The following is a 16940-nucleotide window of genomic DNA, read 5'->3' as shown; positions in this document are numbered from 1 at the left end:
CACACCTCTGCTATCCTCAGCCACTCCCCTGATATGTTTCCCGCTGATAGCCTTTACATTATCTGTGAATCATAAGACATAGTTTTTGTGGTCTATCAACTGCCAAATGTACCTGTGTGTCTGTGAAAGTCTCCCCAGCTTGGATAGAAATGGAGAAAGAAATACCCACTGACCATCCCGAAGTGCTCAAAATCTTTGCCCCATTTGGCCAGTGCAGTAATGCACTTCTGAAATGTTTTAAATGTCTCAATGTTCCATCAGGAACGGGCAGCAATTTTTAACCAAAAAAAAAAATCAACCACACAGTATAGTGCATTTCCAGAGGTGCAAAATTAAACAATCAAACATGTAGAGTCAATTTGAATTTCCTGCCTCAAGGTAATTTAGTGCAGCTTCTCTACATTTGAAATTGAACATTACAGCAACTAATAAAGCAGGATCACTCTGCCAGTCATCTTAATGACTTCTTAATGAGAGTGATTTGGTGCACAAGCATGCAGGTGACTTCTAGCACCGTAAGTAAGTGCAAAAACGACACTGCTGCAATAATACAGCAGACTGGACTGTGTAAGTGTTTCTTCCTTTTTTTCCTAAACAAGTTGAGAGTTGTTACTTTTTATGCTTTAAGCTTTCTTCCATGCTGAGTAGTATAGCTCGTACCCACGTAAGGCAGGAATTTACAGCGAGGTCAAATCATCTTCACATTAAAATGGGACATAACAGTGAATTTAGCATTAAATACACTATCTGAGAACTGATCCATAGTAAAGAAGTGATCTGCTAAACAAAGTAACGAACAAATGAACTAACAAACAGACCAAGAAAACGAACGAATCAATGAAGCTGCCATGGAGCCGTTTCCAGGGCCCTCAGTGTAAAGTGCGTTCCGTCCCTGCTCGGAGCGTCAGTACAGTGCGTGACGTGGGAAACCACATCGTCATGTTCCTTCAGAGCGACTTCAGCCTGAAACAAACAAACAGGAAAAGTGACATTCAACTGACCGCTCAGGTTAAATCTCTCCCACAGAAAAGACGCAGAGCTGGGTTATTTCAGAGAAGTGAATGACACACACTGTTTTGGAGCTTGGTTTTACTGATGGTGATGGTCCGAACTGATCGAATCATCTGTATACCCTCTTCCCTTGTACTTTTCACACTTGCCTGAGAGTGCAAACTTAAAGCTTAGCTGTTTTTTATGAACCTAATTGAGTGGAGGTCTATGTTTTGTAGGACAGTGTGTAAGCCATTTCACCTAGTTTTCAGTGCTGACGTTTTTCTGCACCAAAAGTTTTTCTGTACACTGCTGTCTCGGTGCTCTGAAAGGCACGTTTAAAAGCACAAAAAGACTCTTTGGTTTTTTCATGGTACAGAAGGTGGCCCAGCAGACAGTGTCCTGTGGAGTAAGCAGTGCCAAGCAGCAGCTTGCAGTGTGAAATCCTCTCTGAAACAAGCAAACAAACTGACAGCATCCAGGGGAATGGAGCAGGAGAGCGGCAGAGTGGAGGATTCTGGGAAGATGAGATAAGCAGGGACGGACAGCGGTGGCTGACTCTCAGCTGTGGTCAAGCTGTGGGCACGGCGCCCGTGGCAGCCGGTCACTGTGAAGGGCAGGGAAAGGTAACCTTCAGGAAGGGGCTTGCGTCACCAGGGCGGAGAGGGGCCGATGCTGAGCAAACATGCACAAAACAGCAAAAAACAAAACAAAACCAGCAGGACAAACCCTTTTAAAGGATGCCCAAAAGCACAAGGAGGCGGGCCTGTCCCTTTACATTGTACTTCTGCGAGGGAAACAGCAGGGACGCTTGGTTCAGGATGTGACAGCATCACCCTGCCTTCTTGCTGATTATTTTTCCTATGAATCATCGAGTGCGGTGGCCACCTCCGGAGGAGCTTTGGGGCCGTTCCGCTGACCCATCAGGCACAGAGAGGTGACTGGGGGGAGATTAACAAGGGAGACGGCCATGCAAGGGCTTTTATCTCCCACACCTCTGCGGAGTGTTGAGGTGAGGTTGCTATAGTTACCATACCTTTTATTTTCAGACAGATTCTCACTTCATCAGGGTATCGATTGCAAGACTCTGCTTCTGTACGACCCCGTTACCTTCAGACAGAGAGAGAGAGAGAGAGAAAGAGAGAGAGTGAGAGAGGGAGAGAGAGAGAGAGAGAGAAAGCGAGAGAGGTAGAGAGAGAGAAAGACAGAGAAAGAGAGGGAGCGAGAGAGGGAGAGAGGTAGAGAGAGAGAAAGAGAGAGAGAAGGAGACTTATGAAAAACTTTTTCTTCATATAGTCAGATATAGGTCTATTGCAAGGGAAGGCAGTGTGACATAGCGGTTAGGGAAAACATCCTGTAAGCTCAGGGCTGCACGTTCGAAGCCTGGGTGAGTGAAGAGCAGTGGAGTGCCTACGGGTTTGGTAGGGATGGGGCTCCCTGCAGGCCGCCACCCTGCTACGGTTCGTACTGTTCATTTATGATTCAATCAGAGGACTACCTCTCCAGGCTGCAGGAGGTGACCCCGGCCTACTCATCTCAGTAAGAGATGCAGCCCACAGGCTGCCACTGAAAAATCTATGCTACTCACTTTTATTGCTATTTTGTTTTTACGTATCAGCTTAGTGTATGCCCTCATCCAGATTGACTTTCATAGATTACTTTTTATATATTATCTATTCATATGGATCCATTCATTCAGCTGGAAATGCGCGGATTTGCTTTAAGTCTTTACTCTTTCCCTTCTAGTTCAAAATCAACTTCCCAAACCGCTGCGCCACTCCGCAGCCTCTGAGAAGACGTGAAAGAAAACTGTGGAGTAAGAAACACACCTTCCTCTTCCTGCATCGCCCCATTGCAGCTACTCCGCCCCCATCCCGCCCCCACCCCGCCCCCACCCCCACTGCCGCCCCCCTGCGCAGGAAGCCAATCCATCACTGCACTATCATCCAAATCGAAAGTAAACGAAAAGGTCAAGTATCTGCACATCGCTTCAGACACGCTGTCCAATTAAGCCAGAGCGTTCAGCCTCTTAAAGAGGGCAAAAAAAAGCGGGTCCATTATGCAAACCTGTCAGTTCAGTAGACCGGATAAGTTGACAGAGATCTGCATAATGAGGCAGGTGATTGGGCTCATAACGAGCTCATGATCCGCGTCCAGAACTTAGTGCAGTGTCGTGCTGTAAACCGGCAGTCGCACGTCAGCACCTCTCTCGGCGCCCTTTCGAAAGAAGAATCGGAGAATCAGAGAAATAAAAACCTATATGGCAGTCTTTACTGCTTACTGAACTGAACCGTTGTACAATGTTCTCCTGTCTGTTCTGATAAGACTGTGGGTTGAACTATTGAAGGGTCCAAATAAAGACTGAGTGCAATATACTCAGCCTCTCTGGTTGGCAAACATCATTGTAAAGAAGGAAAGGATGGGGACAAAGGGACTTCTTATATGGTTCTGTTATGAGTTTTACCGGTACACTGTACACTGTGGAGAAGCTGTACCACTATTCTCCTCCTTACATGGTTCTGTTATGAATTTTATGGGTACACTGCACACTATGGAGAAGCTGTACCACTATTCTCTTCCATTTTAGAGACTTTAGCAATGCTTTTTCCAGTTCATGGGCATATTATTTTTATATTGCGCATCCTCACAGTGTGTCCAGTCAAACAACGGAATTCACAATGCAACTACAGGAATTCATCATGACGACACATCAAAGATATATCAAACCTTACACGTTCATTCACTTGTAGCGGTGGCCGTATCACCAGGGTCTTTCTGATGCAAGCAGCAATCAGAATGAGTCGCAAATATCACCCCCCTGCCTCAGAACAAAGGTGATGCAACAGACATCTGAGGTGGGAACTACTGCCAGCAGCCAGGTGTAATCAGTGTTCCATGGCGAAAACCTGTATTATTGCTTTTCTGTCACATGCCTAAAACGCACCGGCCGTGTCCGTCCAAAGTTCGTGTTCAGGCGCTCAAAATAACGTGACTGTGGCACCCTGTGGATAACAAACGGCTTTGCAAGGAGCGATCTGACGCCCAGAAACGTGAGAAGAATCTCCTCTCGCTCCTTTATAGCAGCACACTTTCCTGGGATTTCGCTAATCTCCAGATCCGTATTTATTTACACAACAGTTTCCCCTGAATGGAGCATTGTTCTGCAATCTCCTTTATCCGCTCCTAAGTCCAACCCTCAGACATATAACCATGAAGCAAGCAAAGAAGTGCTACTCGAAAGGGGGAAGGCGATTATGCGTCTGGTCTTTCGTGACTCCGCTTCTTTGGATGAAATGAGAGGAAGCCCAGAGTGCAGCCCATACGAAAGATAAACTGAGCCCCTACAGATAGGAGCCAACACCAAGAGGGCTGTTGGGAGGAGGATCACACAGTGATTGAAAATTCGTGTTTGCACTGGAGAATCAAACAAGCCCACAACAACGGAATGGCCCTTACTCAGTGTGAGAGAATGACCCCCATGCACTGTGAGATAGTGATCCTCACATAATGAGAGAGAATGACACTTGTATAATGTGAGAGTGACCCTTGTACGTTGTAAGAGAATGTAGTTCTCTTACAATGTACAGAGAGTGTAAGACAATGTAGTGTAGTGTAAGACAATGACCCTTGTGAGAGAATGAGTTTTACATAGTGAGAGATCAACACTTGTACAGTGTAACAAAATGACTCTCTTACAGTGTGAGAGAATGACCCTAGTACAGAGTGAGAGAATGAGTTTTACATAGTGTTAGAGAGCACTCACACAATATAAGAGAATGACCCTAGTAGAGAGTGAGAGAATGAGTTTTACATAGTGTTAGAGAGCAACACTCACACAGTGTAAGAGAATGACCTTCTTACAGTGTGAGAGAATGAGCCCTGTACTGAGTTTGAGAATGGCTGCTGTGCACTGTAAGAGAATGATCTTCATGCAGTCGGAATGACCCTTGTACAGTCTGAGAGAATGACCCTGAAAAGGAAAGAAGATAAGGCCAGGCCTCCTCCCTCTGAAACTCACCCCTGTCGATGATCTGGACGTGGAAATGAAACAGCAGAGGAACCATGTTCAGGCAGTGGAGCTGCGACTCCAGCGCTCCCCCACGATCCCTCAGGCCCTGTAGCTCCGTCTCCAGGCTCAGCTTCTGCTTCTGCAGGGCACACAAGAGACAGCCGTCATCTCTCGTACACCGCATTTCCACCTTCCGTCGACTCACCGTCTGTTTGTGCAGGGCGCACGAGAGAGAGAGCGGGCCTCTCTTACGCACGGCGCTGTCTGCTTCCACAGAGAGATGGATGAAAGACAAACTGTGTTTGCACGCTACACCTCCACTCTCCAGACTCACTCTCTGCTTCTTAAGGAGTAGAATGCATCAGTTCGGCTGAGTTCATAAAAGGGAATGTAAGTCTCTCCTTTCCTCTGTAGGGACTCGAGGAGACACTGTGTTCCCTGCTTTATGAGTGGACAGCATAAACAGCAAGACAGAATCATAGCTGAGATCAAAAGAATGAATAAAAACAGAACAAAGCAAAAGAACATTAAATACAAAGAGCAGTAGAGACACAAATTCAGCATAAATTCAACCAAACAGGCAACATTCTGCTGTTCCTGGAAGCACAAGAATGAAATCATAAAGGAAACAATATCTTTTTCTATCTGCAGTAAATGTAGATGCAGTTTTCCTACTCCATAGATACTGTCAGCAGATGTCACATGTCACGCTACAAAGGCAGGCAGAGACCGAACAATTATTACTGAATTGTTGAATGCATCAATTGTCCAGGTACTGCACTATAAATGCATGATAACTTGAGACTGACTTATCAAAACAGCAGAATGTTGCTGCTGAACCTTTTACACTTAAAAAAAAAAACATTCCCTCCACGATCATGGCCTTTTCCCTCTGTCTACAGGTTCCCATTGAAAATCTGCCCATGAATGTTCTTCTGTGGCAAATTACACTAAAATGTTTCCAGAAATGTCCGTAACCAAGCAACAGAGCCACATCAGAAAGCCTTCCTGGAGTTAATTGGCTTAATTCCTCATCTGACAATTCCACATTAACATGTGAATACCATGTCTTAAATAATAACATTAACAGATGAATATGCTAATGCTTCTAGACACTCCATTTACTTTATTAAAATGGGTTGCATATTTTCTGGGAGTGTACTGACAGACTGGACAGAGGGCACTTTATATCACAGTAAATGTTATTTGAAAATGCACTTAGTCAGATTCTGGCTGTGAGATAATCGTAAACTGCTTTACGGCCTTGGTAAAACTCCAGACACCAAACCTTAAGGTAACCTTGCGTTCAGGACTGACGGGTGAAAATAATGGTGACATTTAAATAGAAAGCACAGGCTGGTGCACCGGCCAGGGCCGGCAAAAACGAGCCAAACTGTACCTGCAGCTGCTGCAGCTCTGTGTTCAGATGCTCCTGTTTTTCCTTCTCCTGCTCCAGGCTGCCTTTCAGCTCCTGGAGTTCGAACTCTCTCACTGAGGAGGGACAGAAGGAGGGGCATTTACCACTCAGGACCACAATGCATTGTGTCGCAGTGAAGGCCGATGTCTCCGGGTAAAGATGTTTAAACACGGGAGGATACTGACGGAAAAACGTGATCGCTTCTACAGCACACATCCAGGAGGGCTCCCAAATTTCACTCTGCGAGGGAGTTTGCTGGATCAGTGCAATTCCCACAGAGAACCACCTTGAGAACATAGGAAGACATCCAGAGACGAAGTTCCTGCCAAACCTCCCACTACAAAGAATAGACAGACTGAGCTTACTGTGCAGGTCAGTCCTGCTGGGTGTCCCACCACAGATCCTACAGTATGCTACTTTCTCTGGTTCAAGGGCACAATGACAGTGACCTTTTCAACTCCCACGGCCATCCCATACCTTCAACAGCTGATGAAACAAAAAAATCTCCTGTTTGTTATCCTTTCTTTCATCAATCTGTTTATCTGTGATTGTTGAGCCTTTACCCTGTGTGCCGGTGTTTCTCCAGACAGCAGCGTGGAAGGTCACCCCACCGCACATTCGCAGAGCCCTGTTTTCAGACATTTACAGCTTAACTGTCCTCCTGATAAGATATAGGCGCAGCCTAAAGTGGCTCTTGCACTAGCGTGCACCATCACTGACTGCACAGCCCTCTTCTTCCCTCCACACGGATCGCAATAAACATACCACTACTTTAAAAAGCACCGATCTGACGGCCTGCCATTCCACTTCTGAGTGCACTCTTCACGTCCAGCTCTCACTGTGGCTCACCAAAACCACATGCAGACCCTTTCCACACAGGCCAGAGGCTCTGATACGAGGCTCTCAGATGCAGTGTTGGGCCTACGTTAGGAGAGCTGCCCAATGAAATGACTGTGGAGTGGATTCTGCAGCCAGAGAGGACACAGCACAGGGACAACACGTTTTTATTGGTCCACATCTGTCACTCTGTGTCACACCATGTAATTATCTACAGCCTCAGAAATCTCCCTTCCATGATTAGCCCTTCTTACAATGCTGCACAGAAAAGTGCAAGCATAGCAATAGCACCAATTTTCTTTAAGTGTCTGAAACCTTTGAGTGCGGTTCAAGTTAGGAGGCGTACTATAGAGACAGAGCCCTGCTGCCACAGTCCAACTCTGTCCCTCAAACATGACCTCACCTATCTCTTCTGCCTCTGAAAATCCCTTCATTAGCATGGTAAACTACTTTCACAGGCACTTACACACAGCAAACAGCTGCGAGTAAGGTCACAGACCTGGAGAAACAGTCTCCAGCTCCAGTCGTGGCACAAAGCTATCACGCTAATCCAAATCAAATCAAACAGATGGTGACCAGGCCCGGCAAATGCGTGCGTTATATCAAGTCAGAGGGTTCAGCGAGTTCACAGTTTTATAAAGTCGCAAACCTGTGTTCATGTTGTGTGTGTGAGCATGATGGGGTGCTTTTCCATTTGATTTAACAGGTCTTTTTCCTGGGAGGAGTGAGCACTGCTTTTATTTGGGAGACGGACGGTGCCAGACCCAGGGGCTCTCTCGTTTGGCTCCCTCCTTTCGATGACGTATTCTCTCTGACTCACAATTCGTATTGATTTCCACACGTTTATTTTTAGATGTGGGAAAACCCTTAAGCCCGAGGTTGCTGTCCAGACACGTCCAGGCTCTTTATATTTGCTGTTCAATTAGGTATTCCACTTAGACCCTGAGAAAGACATAACTGCAGTGGCTAATTTAAAATGTAGGCACAGAAGCACATTACTAAAGCACGGAATGGCTTTCTTCATAAGAGCGTCAATAAATCAAGTAGTAGATCAGATCTGTAATTCATTACAAACAAATTCCTACCATATGCTGTAGGTCACATGTGACAAACAAAGAGACTCGCTCTGTCTATCTCTTGCTTTTCCCTCTCTCTCTCCTTCTCTCTGTCCTTCCCTTTCCCTGTCTCTCTCCATCCCCCACTCTCTCCACCCCCACCAGCCCCCTCCCCTCTACCCCAAAGGCCCCTCCCTGCCACATCTGTCTGCCTGTGTCTGACCATTTTCCATCAGGTCGTTAAAAGTGGGCGGAGGCTTCACCTGTCTTGAGCCAGGTGGAGTGAAGCTGTCTTCAGCAGGCAAGACCTACAGAGCTCAGCTGCAGGCCTAAAGCACCACGCCTCCTTAAAGCCAAGGGCTTCATCTTATCACCGCCGGCTAATAATCCAGATGTATAAAAGGGCACTATACATAATTCAAACAAAGTAGGTCGCTCTAGATAAGCGCATCAGTTAAACAGATAAAGCAAAGGAGCATGTCACCCACAGAGCGGTCTAGGTGTGGTACTGGTCACTGTCTTACCGATAAGTTTGTGGACAGTGACTGTGTGACAAGCTGTAAGCCTTTGGTGAATATGTTACCTGTCAATGTGTCAACAGTAAATACAGTAATAGTCAGTGCTTTAACAGTGTAAAATGGTGGCATATCCACAGGCAGTATGCTGTGGTCAGTGAGCTGTTAATGGCAGCAAGTTATGGGTTTGGTATACAGTACCAGTTAAAAGTTTGGACACACCTACTCACAGAAAATGGTTATTTTTACCATTTTCCACCTTTTAGAATAATAGTAAAGACATAAAGCCTATGAAATGACACAAATGGAATTACGCAATGACCAAAATAGTCTTAAACAAGTCAAAACTATCTTATATTTTAGATTCTTCAAAGTAGTCAAAATATATTTTTAAAATTAAACATTTTTGGAAGGAAATTCATACATAGGCATCCACTTCACTATTTATGGTTGTCTAAGAAACAAATTTCAAGCATTTTAACATGTCTCTAGATCAAAAGGTCTTTGAATGCATGTTTCCCATTATCTTAATCGGGTGCGTCCAAACTTTTGACTGGTACTGTATCTGGTCAGTTGGTGGGGACGTGTAGCAGACAGTGACACCTACGGTTCATCTGCCGCAGGAGGAGCTCCTCCAGGACGGTCAGGTTCAGCGAGGAGAGGCCGCACAGCCGAGCGAGCTCCTTTTCCTCGTCACCTTCTTCATCCTCCTCATCCTCTGGGTCCTCCTGAGGCTCCGCCTCCTTACGCTGGCTGCCAGTCTCCTTCTCAAACTCCTCTGGGGACAACGACGAGGCAGAATTATGTCACACCATGGGTGGAGCCTCATCATTTTCCTGGGACTTCAGCAAGTGTCAGTTTGTTTATCAGTCCTCTGTCTACAGAATTTATCAGATAACTGACTTTGATCAGTAATATCACCTGTAAATTCACTGATGCGGGGTGACCATTGTGCCTGATTCTTAATCCAAAGGACACGTGCCTTTAAAAGAATTACACACGTGATGGTGGCATTTATTCATCCTTTGTGAAACCCTGGGTGACACTTGGAACAACTAAACGCATTTGGAACACCTGTAAATTGTCTTGAGTACATTCAGATAATTAGTTCAACATAATTACATAAGGGGGCAGGTCATCAGGTGATGATTTGATAACCCACACCCTCTCTTTACATGTTTCTGTTGAAAACAAGCATATTCCTAATTTTCCTAAAAAAATAGATTTTTTATAGATTTTTTACAGTTTGTCATGATTTTACAGTTTGTCATGATTTTCAACGCCAGCCCTGTTATTGTGGCCATGTTTAAACTTGTGTGGATATGTACAGTCACACACACTTTCCCTCTAATTCAACCATCCAGCACCAAGCAGTTCAAACACTGGATACAACACCCACGCGCCTGCAAGCTGCGGCAGTGTACATATGCAGCTTGTTTACCAAGATTGTGTTCTTTATGGTAAAGATTTATCTGACTCATCAACTGACCCAAAATATGTGCACTAGTCCAGGCAGAAATGCAGGCAGACAAAGACACAGACAAGCCCAGACAGCAGTAGATGAAGAGATACTGAAAATGAGCTCGTGACACAGACAGACTGACAGGGACAGACAGACAGACAGCCTGAGTGTCTGGTCCAGCGCAGACAACTCATTCAAGGTTGGTGGGCTTATAGTAATATAGCCTTAATTAAGTTTCCTTCCATTACGTTACTGACAAGTCCCAGTGCAGACCACACCCATCTCGCAAGATTATACTTGGAGAGATCACACTAACATACAGTACATACACTCAGACATGTGTACGCACACAAATGCACACACACCTAACCGAAATATTGTTAATATTTCAATTAATTCTGTTCAGTGGCTCAAAGAGAAATGGGCACTACCATGTGACCTACAGTTAAGAAGCAGGCTGAAACTGGTCAATGACCACATCTGTTCCAATTTTGAACAAACACTGCCATCTAGTGGTTACCCACCCACATGATTTCAGCACCACCTCCACGAGTACTGAACTTAAAAAACACACAGCTCTTGTTTTAAAGTAGGTGTTCAAAAGCTGGGCATGCTCTCTGTTTTACCTGTAAGGGTCAGCAGGTGCTGTTTGCCCAGCAGGTGCTCCTTCTTATTGTGCAGTGAGCTGAAGTACTGGTTACAGGTGCGGCAGTATAGATCGCTGATCTCATCCCCCTGAGAGAAAGACAGAGAGGGACAAACGCAAACATATTCACACAGATAATAGCATGTATGGTGCTGATGTATGGTGCTGATGTATGTTGCTAACACCAATAACCACTTGCTTTATTCTAATCCTCACATCTGCATCAAATAGTTTGGGGGTAAATTACCTCTTGACTGCTCCATTTGGAATAACTACATCTCCCTAAGCCTTTATTTTATTTTTTAAACCATGATCAAGAGTCCAGGGTCCTGGATCCTGAGTGTCTTGTGTGACAGTGATCCACTGTGCAAATGCGTGTCACACTCAGAGGAGGGAGCTATGCAACAGAAATACCAGCAGCTCAGCTACATATGACATATACCAGCCCTGCTCTCCCACATGGAGGAATCTGAGCACCACTATCTCAGAAACAGCAGTAACCCTTGTTATACTCATACTAACACTCCCACTTTCCCTACTGAACTTAAACCAGCAGCTCTGCAGACTGGAAATTCTGTTGCTATGTGGTTTGTAAAAACAGATGCAACGTTAACATGTGCAAATACATGTGTGAAATCCTGTATCAAGATCTACATCTACAAAACGTGCCAATATCCACATCTGTGACAAATGTCAGGTTTAGTGATGTATACTGGGAGAGAGGCCAGTGCAGATCGGTGAGCATGCAAGTGTCCAGTTTGTCAGGGGACATTCCATCTGGTCACTTGGGGTCAGGGGGTGCAATACCCGGACCTACAGACTCCCGCTCTGATTGGCCATCTGCTCCTTGTGCTCCGTGTATACAGGTCAGGTCTTGTATTAATTTACTGCTTTTTTTCAGTGTCAGGTTCAGACTTTGTGCTGAGCCAGATGGATTTTACTCCTCAGGTGTTGTCATCACAGGCTTCTGGAAACTTCTCAATGTCAGAAGTGCGATGTCAACAAAATTATCCACATTATATTTGCCTTTCAGTTGTTTTGCCTGTTTGCAACATGGATATATTGTAGAAAAAAATCCACATGTAGAAAGGACTGCAAAAAAATCTAGTTTAGAAAAGAGTCCCTCAATTTACTGATGTTTTAAAAAGAACCTACGGTCATTTTGCGTGTACATGCTTACGTCTATATGGCACAGAGTGAGGGCTTCATTCTCAAGCTCGGCATCATCACACTCAATACCTGAAACAAACAAACAAGAAAAAAGGCTTACACCAGTTCTGAAATAGATCCTTCTTGTAGACTCACTTTTACCGCGCGGTGTATATGAAGACAGGGTGCTCCCTCGTTTCACATACCACAGAAGTCCTTGGCCTTGCTCAGGGCCTTCCTCCTCAGGAAGTCTCTGTAGGCCTCGGTGTTCTGGTAGGCCATCAGCTCCCTGATGTAGCGCTGCTTGTCCTTCTCCGCCTCATTGTTGAACCGCTGCAAAGGAAATGCAAAACAGCAAAAGCACTGTAGGACACGCATAACTGGGCACACAGTACTTCTGCATGTGAATTTTATCAGTGAAGTACAGAGTAATAATAAGGGCACTGGTACTAAGCTTTTACGCAAGCCACAGAATAGTGTATTTTATTGCTGCAGCTACAGTGTAGGAAGGGAATATCTTTGATAGTACTAATCCCATGGATCACCTATAGGCATGTGTTGAGTGAACACACACAAATGTATTTATGCAATGCAACTTCATTGGTGTCTAACTACACCAATACAGGTGCCTAGTCCAAGCAGTTTTCCCTCCAGCCCAGGGCTCAGTTCACAGGGTTCACTGTCCAGATGGTCGGTTGAATACACTGAAAGTTTCCCATGAACACCGGATCTGTGGCCCTTGTGATTTGCCTGCGTAAAGACCTCACTAGGTAAAACGAAATAAATAGCAACATTAAAGGAGAATTAAGATCTCAGACCAGGGTGCATGAGGAGGAACTGAGGGATTAAACCTAGAGCAGATGCTAGGGTAGAGCTGGATAAACAGGCGTTCTCACCTGCTTCTCCTCCAGGGAGAGCTGAGACCACTGTATGCCCAGCATCTTGGTAATCTCTGTGAAGGGGAGGTCTGGGTTCTCTGCCTTCAGCTGCACCTTCCTCTCATTCACAAAGATTACATACCTGGGCAATGAGAGAGGACAGACTCAAGATGCAACCTACCGTTCCCTGCCTTAGTTATCTCTCCCCCCCCTCCCCCATTCGCTCTTTCACACTCTCTCTCTTTCCCCAGCTCACCCTGTGGTTGGTGCTCGTGGCGCTGAAAACTCCCGCTGCGGTTTCCTTTTCTTCCCCTTCGGCCAGCCACCTTTGCGTTTCTATGGAAACAGACAAATCGTTGTCAAATGGACAGAGAGGCTGGGCGCTGAATCAGCGGGATGACTCCACACCGAGGTGGGTCCCCCTGACTTAAAACAAGGGTAGGTGGCATCCCTGCATGAGAAGAGGGGTTTCGCTCCCTGACCGGCTGAGCATTCTAACTACACTCCCACCTAATGAAGGTGAAACCATGTCACATAGAGAGGGCCAGCCTCTGGCATTTTCTGAATACAGTTCAAGGCGCTTGCAAAGTTGCAATGCAAATGATCACAAGCAGTGTGTGAAGCAGCAGCCGGGTGACCTGTGTCCTGGAGGGACACCAATGTTTCAGACTTGTGTTCCATCCAAACACATTTGAGCCATGATCTGGTCTGTTATCACTACAACTGCAGCAAATCCAGCTAACTGTGCAGATGATGGAGACTCCCTTCTTCATTTCCGGCCCATAATCCTACATTGTCATGAAACCAGCAGCCCACTCTACACGTAAGGCCTGGTTCCTTAGCCTCGTGGTTTCAGTATCCACCCAGATCCCAGACGGTTGTAGGTTCAAGTACCCATCAAATAATCAGTAGTACAGTCTCAACATTGAACACCTGCCCCAGGTTTGTATATGGATAACTACAAGCTACCTTGGGCTCCTCTGTGTCATGGTCTCGGGGTTCTGGCTCTCCCTGCAGAAGGAGACAGGAGTGCAGGGGTTCCAGGGGCTCCAGTGGCTGCAGATTGGTGGGATGAGGGTGGACAGACAGCAGGTCGGCCCCTGGGGACAGGGGGTGCACCTCATCTTCCGCCAGAAGGGGCTGTGGGGGTGCTGGATACACACACACACACAAACACACACACACACACATGCAGTGAGGCATTGCTTCAGATCAGGTGACATGTACACGCCCTAAATACATCAGTAGTGGTGACATATATACATGACACTAGACCAAAATGTTAAACCGTAGCACACCCCTCTGTTCAACAAGGTACCAGAACAGTCCAATCAGAAACCATTCAAAATGATTCAGTCGATCAATTTTATGACATTATATGTTATCAGAACACCTAAAACAGAGTCAGCCTCATGACCAAAATAAGGGATTCATGTCTCGTATTTGACCAAGATAGTGCACCTATTTCCAAACAAGGAGCTAGAGAAGGGTGGAGATTCCACACAGTGAATGACAGTCTGGGTTAAGATAGAATTAGTGCCTTTGAGAAACCTGATCCTGGACCCAATCTGCTGCTGACTAAAGCAGGCTGGAGTTCACCTTTAACATACGGATGAGTATCTATAGACAGCGTGAATAACTCTGGCTGCCACCCACCATTTGACACCGCAACGGCCAATAAAACTGCAGCTGGCCGAACAAGAAAACAAGCTGGTGCCATGACAGCATTCAGGCACTGCTTACAGTTTGGTAGCATGTGGTATTGCACAATATAGGTAGTGGCAGAAAATAGGCCAGAAGATATTCTGCGAACCCCTTGCACTCAAGTCAAAATGGAAGCCCACACAAACCATGTTAAGTTAGCCTTTTGGACTGTTGCAGGGAATAACAGAGTTCTGTGTATGTTTCATCCATTTAAACAGCTGGACCAACTAAGACTATTTGGGTTATATGTCTTGCTAAACAGTGCAATGGTAGAGGTCCCTTCCTGAGATTCAGACCTTTAACTGCCTGATCACAGGCTCAGGTTTTCAACCAGCAGCTGTGTCACACTACTGCCGTTGTTTGCTTTCTTCCAAATGAGAAATACTGTCTGTGAATGCTGCCTGCACCACTGCACACCTGGCTTCTGAGAAGAAGCATTGCTCTTTATTATGCTAGCAGCGTCCTTCCTCTGTCATTCCAATACTAAGGAGTGCAATGATTATTGAGGAATATGAAAACAAATCATTCTGCCTATTAAATGACTAAAGGTTTGAGGGCAGGATTATCCCAGAGGACATTTGTGTGCTCAAGAAACAATTAATAATATTATATACAATATTACATATAAAATATAGACATTTAGAAAATCAATTCATACGAACTTTTATAGGGAGAGTTTTGAGGGATTTTATATATCTATGTATCAAGGAAAATGTACAATATTGGACTTAAACGTGAGCACATTAGGAGTGCACAAGAATTTACTAGTGTATGAACTAGTTTACATCTCCATCCCTATGCAGACATTTTAATAGGATTAATAATTGGATGAATAACTGTTTGTGATTATTATGTCACGAAACTTTATGAAATACTGTACAAATCTGAGAGAGCTGCCTTAAATCTGAGAGACTTTGACTGAGTCATGTCGTTGTTTTGATTTAAAAAATGCAAATGCAATTATTGATATGACTGTATTACCGTATGTTAATGTTTTAATATAACGGTTTTTGGTCTCGTGTACAAGGGTGCTATGCAAATTCATTAAAGAATTTTAAATTGGCTGTGCTTACGATTTAGACTGAATACAAATCCGTAATCCTTATATTTTCTGAATTAATAAATCACATATTATGAAAACACAAAAATGCCTTACCCTCCGCCTGAAATTCGAGACTCGTCTCCGAAGTGAGCTGCCCAACATACGACACAGTGCTACCGCTAGCATCTGTTGCGACACAAACTATTCTGCAAATATGAAGGGAAAAGTAATTAAACATGCATGGAGAAAAATAACAGCAAAATGTCAGAAACGCACACAATGCAAAAAGCTTATGAGATAAATGTTCAAATTAGCCTGCTACTATAATTACAATTACTAATTACTATTATATGTACGCAAAGGGAGCTTAACACAGGTAGAACTTTGTAACTACAAAGGAAAAGGATAAAGAAATAACAGAAATTATTAAAAAAGGAATACATTATATCGGCTATCTGGCAACTGAAATCCGCAACATAAATATAACTAAAAGGCTTGTTTGCAAGCTATCTACACAGGGAATGAGTATTTTGTTAAATATATTCTATCTGAATGTTATCTCGTTCAGCACAAGGAGGTAGCTATAGATTGCTGCATATGGTGATAGCTACCTCTGTTGTCCGTCAACATTCTGGACGGACACAGTGACAGGTACACCGTCTATAAAAGCGGCAGGTGCAGCACTACCCTCGTCCGCATCTTCGCTACTAAGCCCGCCGGCGGCGACAATATCACGATGAGTCGCAGAATCCCCCGGGTGCAAACTTGAAACTGGGTCGAGGCCATAACCTGTGAGGGAGATTGGAGTGACATCACCCGGAGAGATCACGGTCATCGGGTCTGCTGGTAAAGCCGAATTCAAAGAACTATCCAGGTTCATAGCGGGGTAGTCAACATTGCCATTCTCGGCTATAAAACAGCCTCAACAAAACAAGTGTCAACGCAGCAAGGAGAGTAAATCGATCACAGAGCTGTCACCCGTATTAGCTAGCTAGTCAAGCCATTTAATCCCCGATTTGAGTTTATTAGCGGGAAACCGTGCGACTTACTGCCAACTTTAGAACCCATAAAAATGAAACACATCTCTTACTAGCTACTGTCAGTGGTGCAACTGAGTTAAAATAGGCAACATTCGACATAACCAGAGAGCTAGTCTATAGTCTGCACCTGCTATACACTCAAACTAAGATAATTAACGCCAGATAGCGAATTACTTTAGGCAAGTCTTCATTCAAA

General features: G+C 44.9%; 1 protein-coding gene across 2 annotated transcripts; it reads right to left on the bottom strand.

The window, feature by feature from the left end:
• Positions 1 to 490: 490 nt before the first annotated feature.
• LOC118793301 (high mobility group protein 20A-like) lies at positions 491 to 16804 on the bottom strand. 2 transcript variants are annotated; one of them, XM_036551422.1, is made up of 13 exons: positions 16316 to 16804; positions 15819 to 15910; positions 13928 to 14109; positions 13215 to 13294; positions 12977 to 13100; positions 12287 to 12413; positions 12112 to 12170; positions 10912 to 11020; positions 9431 to 9601; positions 6399 to 6490; positions 5009 to 5138; positions 2027 to 2100; positions 491 to 963 (listed from the first exon to the last, which is right to left on the bottom strand). In XM_036551422.1, the coding sequence occupies exons 1-12, from the start codon at positions 16582 to 16584 to the stop codon at positions 2048 to 2050; spliced, it is 1488 nt and encodes a 495-aa protein (XP_036407315.1). In that variant the 5' UTR covers positions 16585 to 16804; the 3' UTR covers positions 491 to 963; positions 2027 to 2047. The 2 variants fall into 2 exon arrangements, with proteins under 2 accessions (XP_036407315.1, XP_036407314.1); XM_036551421.1 differs by lacking the exon at positions 491 to 963 and having other exon boundaries at positions 1940 to 2100.
• Positions 16805 to 16940: the final 136 nt, after the last annotated feature.

Source organism: Megalops cyprinoides, chromosome 18, assembly GCF_013368585.1.
Source record: "Megalops cyprinoides isolate fMegCyp1 chromosome 18, fMegCyp1.pri, whole genome shotgun sequence".
NCBI classification, from domain to species: Eukaryota; Metazoa; Chordata; class Actinopteri; order Elopiformes; family Megalopidae; genus Megalops; species Megalops cyprinoides.
Note: the sequence above shows the minus strand (reverse complement) of the source record. Positions and strands in the feature narration are given on the sequence as shown.

Bases quoted from the DNA above. Each gene is read 5' to 3' on its own strand.
- LOC118793301 (XM_036551422.1), bottom strand. From the start codon at position 16,584: ATGAACCTGGATAGTTCTTTGAATTCGGCTTTACCAGCAGACCCGATG. The intron at 15,911-16,315 runs GTAGCTATCACC...TCATATTTGCAG, and splicing joins AATGTTGACGGACAACAGAG to AATAGTTTGTGTCGCAACAG. The intron at 2,101-5,008 runs GTGAGTTTCAGA...CTCTGTCTGAAG, and splicing joins CGTCCAGATCATCGACAGGG to GTAACGGGGTCGTACAGAAG.